This window comes from Gracilinanus agilis, chromosome 3, assembly GCF_016433145.1.
Source record: "Gracilinanus agilis isolate LMUSP501 chromosome 3, AgileGrace, whole genome shotgun sequence".
Classification (NCBI taxonomy): domain Eukaryota; kingdom Metazoa; phylum Chordata; class Mammalia; order Didelphimorphia; family Didelphidae; genus Gracilinanus; species Gracilinanus agilis.
Window position 1 is genome coordinate 89,362,114 of NC_058132.1, and position 5,678 is coordinate 89,367,791.

The 5,678-nt window shown below is 34.9% G+C and overlaps 1 protein-coding gene across 1 annotated transcript; it reads left to right on the forward strand.

Annotated features, from left to right (window-relative positions):
- Positions 1–4,362: 4,362 nt before the first annotated feature.
- LOC123238714 (olfactory receptor 52D1-like) lies at positions 4,363–5,310 on the forward strand. Its single transcript, XM_044665921.1, has one exon. The coding sequence runs from the start codon at positions 4,366–4,368 to the stop codon at positions 5,308–5,310; it is 945 nt and encodes a 314-aa protein (XP_044521856.1). The 5' UTR covers positions 4,363–4,365.
- Positions 5,311–5,678: the final 368 nt, after the last annotated feature.

Genomic DNA, 5,678 nt, shown 5'->3' on the forward strand with positions numbered 1-5,678 from the left:
ATGTTTAAATTCAAAAAAAAATCCTAGGCATCTTCTGGTTGCATGCCCAAGAGACCTTTTGGAACATGGTTAAGATAGAAATATGTCTTTCATGACACCACTTGTGAAATTTATTTCAAATTCCTTACCTTTTCAAAGGGTGGGGATAGGAAGAAGAGAAAGAATTTGGGTTTCGATTTTAAAAAATGAATGTAATTTTTCCCATATAATTTGGAAATGTTTAATGAAATGAATGAAATATATATTTAGAAGATTTCATATATAATGGAGGAAAAAAAACATCTTTTACTGATGCCTATTTTCATATCATGTATGAAAAACAGCATCTTAAATAAAGGATAACAATATATCACCAAGACCCAAAGAAATTATTTGTACAGGGGAAAAAAGATTGCTACACTTCTACAATCAAAGATCCTTCTTCCTTGATGAGTTCACTCAGCCATTTCAGTCAGACTGTCCCAGTCCTCAAAAAGTAGAGAGACCTTTTAAATTAATTAGTTCCAGTTATCATGGGGAAAATAATGGACATTGCATAAGGAACAAGGTATCCATAAAAGGAGGATAGTTAAAAAATTATGGTATTTGAATGCAACAATATAATGCTGTTCCATTCAAAGTAATGAGTAGAGGAATTTAGAGTGACTATTTAAGACTTGTAAGAACTGATTCAGAAGGAAGTCAATTTTGGAGAATTAATAAAAATTATTTTACATATCTACATATATGTATATGTGAGATAATTTTTGAATTGACAGAATGTTTGTTTGACCTTCATAGTAACTCAGTGAGGCAGGTAATATTATTATTTTCATTTTATACATGAGGAAGCCAAAGCAGAAAGGAGTTAAATGATTTGCCAAACATCACTCAGAAAGTAAGTGACTGCAGCTGGATTTGAACACGATCTTCCTCACATCTAGATCCACTGAACCACTTGGATGTACATTATGTATATGTGCATTTATATACATTTATGTATATATCTATACGCATATGCATGTTTTAATGTCCATATGTATGAGTTTGTATAGTATGTATATATGGAAATATATATGTACACATATAATACAGTCCTAAGTATATGACTAAAATAATATAGCCAAAAACAACACTTAAAGAAAACCTACAACTGATTAATTATGAGTATTAATCTTACTACTGAAAAATGGATATTGAAGCACAGTATTCTCTTCATAAAGAGAAAGGCAATGATACAGATTGAACATCCTGCCAGATGCTGTTTTCTCTTCCTCCCCTTAATTTTGTTTAAATACTTGTTCTTTTTGTTGTTTTTATTTTTTCCTAGAAATGTCTCTCCTCATATTATATCCCCAAGGAGATGACAGCAAAAACAGATACACATAGAATCATAGGCATAAAATACTCAGGAATTTTATTTTATTTTAAAAAATAAAAAAAATCTGTGCCCAACAACTAAATAATGACTAAACAATTTGTAATAAATAAAGATGATGGATAATTATAGAGTAACAGAAAAAAGTGAGAAAAAATCCAAGAAAAAATGTAACCTATAGAATAAAGAAACAAAGACTAAAATAAACTTTAATGATAAGAACCTCAAAATAATTAGTATGGAAAGATATTAAAATTCAAGTCAAACATAAAGTTCAATGTTAATCCACATGTGTAAAGTTCAAAAGACACATCCCTCTTTTTATTAGCAATGAAATAGTTTGTTTTCAGGTGGGGAAATTTCATTGAAAATCGTTGATATATTTTATTGTGACATTTATTTCTGAATATAGTCTTGCATGGTAGATAGTACTGGGTAACAGATATTTTTTTAAAGTTCAGGAAAAAGAATCACTACATCTATCATACTGACAGGTTACAGCAGATGAAATATACTCTGTAAGTAGTTTATGTTACCATATTTTTAAAGTTTTTGCAGTTTCAGATCAAAGTATACTTGTCTTTCTGTCTATTAACATATTTTCTATGTATCACTATCTACATATTTATGTATATTAGAGAAAATGAGGAAACTCTCTACTGGGGCAGACCATGTCATCATTGGACAACTAGTTATAAGGAAGTTATTTTTTCCTTAAATTTATTTAAAATTCATCTCCTCCAATCATCAATCTTAGGCCTTCCCTCTGAGACTAAGTAAAATAGGTTTATAGAATATACATAAGTTTCTGATCTGGATTTTAAAAAGGATTTAATCAAAGACCCCTACATAGAAATTGTTCATGTAGTCACAGGATAGCAATTTATGTTTCTGCTATTTACCTTTACTAAATACATCAATAAACCTTTCTCTGATTCTAAGACTCATCAGTGAGAGCTGTTATTGCTTCCCTACCTACTTCAAAATATGACATTTTATTATATGACTTACTCTATAAGAACTATGTGAGGTTAATGTAGGGTCTAGTTCTCATGACATCTACAAATACTTGAATAACAGTTATGTGATGTTGAGAAAATTCTGCTTCTTGTTCCCAAAGAAAGAGATGCAATAGCCCATGCCTATTGGCCTCTTGGTAAGAGGGAATCTCTGGAGAAAATGGAAGGAGAAAGTGTGTGTGTGTGTGTGTGTGTGTGTGTGTGTGTGTGTGTGTGTGTGTGTGTGTTGAGGGAAGAGTTCCCTTGTGACTTCTCAGAGACTTAAGAGCTTGTGAAATAAGGAGAATGAAAATTCCTTATCCATTGCCACAGCACAAATTCTCTATTATTGTTTGTGAGTCACCAAAGATGGCAATGGAGAAGAGATCTTTTAAAGATATAGCCTCTTTCACCTCAGCCTCAGACAAATCTAGGAAGCCAGATGTGAAGAGGTAAGTGGTTTTAATTCAGGGCTGGTAGAGCTACAGATGGATAAAGGAGCCAAGGTTTGCCTAATGCTCTAGCCACAGTGCTACCTAATTGTCCCTCATGATAACCCTTTTCAAATATTTTTAGATTTTTTATTCTTTTTTTTTTAAACCCTTAACTTTCGGTGTATTGTCTCATAGGTGGAAGAGTGGTAAGGGTGGGCAAAGGGGGTCAAGTGACTTGCCCAGGGTCACACAGCTGGGAAGTGTCTGAGGCCGGATTTGAACCTAGGACCTCCAGTCTCTAGGCCTGACTCTCACTCCACTGAGCTACCCAGCTGCCCCCCCCTTTTCAAATATTTTTAGAATCACTAAAATTTAGTCTTTCAACACTGTCTAATAAAAATCACTTCTACAAATGGGGTAACGTCATAAGGGAAATAAGAGAATTAAACTTGGAATCAGCAGATATAGATCTGACTATCAAATCTGATTCTAATAATGGTGAAATGTTGAGTTAATTTCTTACTATGATCCCCTTTCCTCATTTGTGAAAGGTAGAGCAAAATGTGTACGATATCCTTCAAATAGATATGAGGAAAATACTTTGGACATTATATATCACTATAGGAATGGACTAGTTGTTAGCCAATGAGTCAGTCAATGAACATTTAATAAATGTCTTCTGTATTCCAGGCACTTTCCTAAGCACTGCTCACATATTATCTCATTTGATACCAGGAACATTTGGAGACAAATTTTCCCCCAAGTAGAAGTGAAAACAAGCCTCACAGGACAAAATGGAATTAGAGAGTTAAGAATATGTAATAATATTAAATCGTTGGCATAAATCCTGCCCAAATAGCTCATTCACTTCCCACACAAGTACAGGGATCCTTAGCTAGAGGACATAGTTTTAAGGTGTGTGAGCAAGAATTAAATTTTTAAATAATCATACTCAGCTCTTCTTTGCTTCTGCTAGAGATTCAAAATAGGTCTTTTCTATTTTTAATATTTCAGAGATGAAGACAGAAGTTACAAATGTTTTAAATATAGATCAACTCTAAAAATGATTTAAAAACAAAACAAACAAAAATCTTAGCACAATTTAATTGAATCTTAATCTCAACATGATTTGAGCCTTTTCCAATAAAGACTATTTTTATCCTAATCATAGGATTGATTCTGGTCTAGATGAGAGACTTTGGACTGTTTAAATATCTTCCTTTTTATTTTAGAGCAGTGATTCCCAAAGTGGGCACTACTGCTCCCTAGTGGGTGCTGCAGTAATCCAGGTGAGGATGGTGATGGCCACAGGTACATTTATCTTTCCTGTTAATTGCTATTAAAATTTTAAAAAATAATTTCCAGGGAGCTAAGTAATATTTTTTTCTGGAAAGGGGGCGGTAGGCCAAAAAAGTTTGGGAACCACTGTTTTAGAGGGTTTGACTTCCATAAATAATTGTCACTGAACTAATTTCTTCTCTTCTAGACCCCAGAAATAAAGATTTCACAGTGGTCTTGTGTTTTCAGGGTATTTATGACAGCTAAGACACAGTAAAGAAAATTTAAGACACTCAACATGTCAACTATCAATAAGACTAGTGTGTATCCCACTAGCTTCTTCCTCCTTGGCATCCCCGGTCTGGAAACTGCCCACATTTGGATCTCCATCCCCTTCTGCCTAGTATATATTATGGCTGTGCTGGGAAATAGTATCCTTCTATTCATCATCAAATCGGACCAGAGTCTACATGAACCCATGTACCTCTTTCTCTCCATGCTCTCAGTGGCAGACTTGATTCTCACCACCACAACCCTACCCAAGATCCTTAGCCTCTTCTGGTTCAATGATAGCGAGATAAGTTTTGATGCTTGTCTTACCCAAATGTATTTTATTCATTCTCTGTCCACTATGGAGTCTGGATTCATCTTGACCATGGCTTTTGATCGCTATGTGGCTATTTGCAACCCCCTTAGACACTCCACGATTCTGACCCACACAGTTATTGGAAGCCTAGGCTTGGCCATTGTCTTCCGTGGAGCTCTGTTGCTCAGTCCTCATCCATTTCTACTGCGGTGGCTCCCCTACTGCAGGACAACCATCATCTCCCACACATACTGTGAATTCATGGCCCTGATCAAGCTGGTCTGTGCCCCAACCAGAATCCGAAAAGCTTATAGCTTAATTGTCGCCTTTCTTACAGGTGGTATGGACTTCATATTGATCATGTGCTCTTATGTCCTCATACTTCGTGTTGTATTTAACATGCCCTCTAATGACGCAAGGCTCAAGACCTTGGGTACCTGTGGTTCCCATGTGAGGGTAATTTTGGCTTTCTATACTCCTGCCTTCTTCTCCTTCCTTACACACAGGTTTGGACATCACATTGCTCCCCATGTCCATATTTTTGTGGCAAATATTTACCTTCTTATCCCACCTATGGTGAACCCCATCATTTATGGAATAAAAACCAAACGCATCCGAGAAAAGTTCCTCAAAGTATTTGTAGTAAAAAATGTCTAAGCATAGAAATGGATGAGACCTCCTAAATGAGTTATTTCTAAAAGTGAGGTACCAGTATCAGAGCAGAACCAATAAAACAGGAACTTTAGTTTCACCTTTTGTGGGTTAAAGATTATTTAAAGTAAAAGTAAATCTGGCTGAGTTGCACAAATAAACATGCTCAGACAGCATTGATGATGGCAATTATGGTGACTGAGACATTCTTCCTGGGTAAATAATGTATGAAAAAGGAAACTCAAACATAGAAGTTGTCTTTATTCTATGTTTTTTTATGGTGGAGCTTTCTTAAGAATGATGTATACAAACTCTTATAGCAGTGATACAAAGATTTCAAGGCAAAAATTAAATGTTCTTCCAGGCTCCAAAAT

Coding starts and splice junctions, on each gene's coding strand:
- LOC123238714 (XM_044665921.1), top strand. CDS start 4,366: ATGTCAACTATCAATAAGACTAGTGTGTATCCCACTAGCTTCTTCCTC.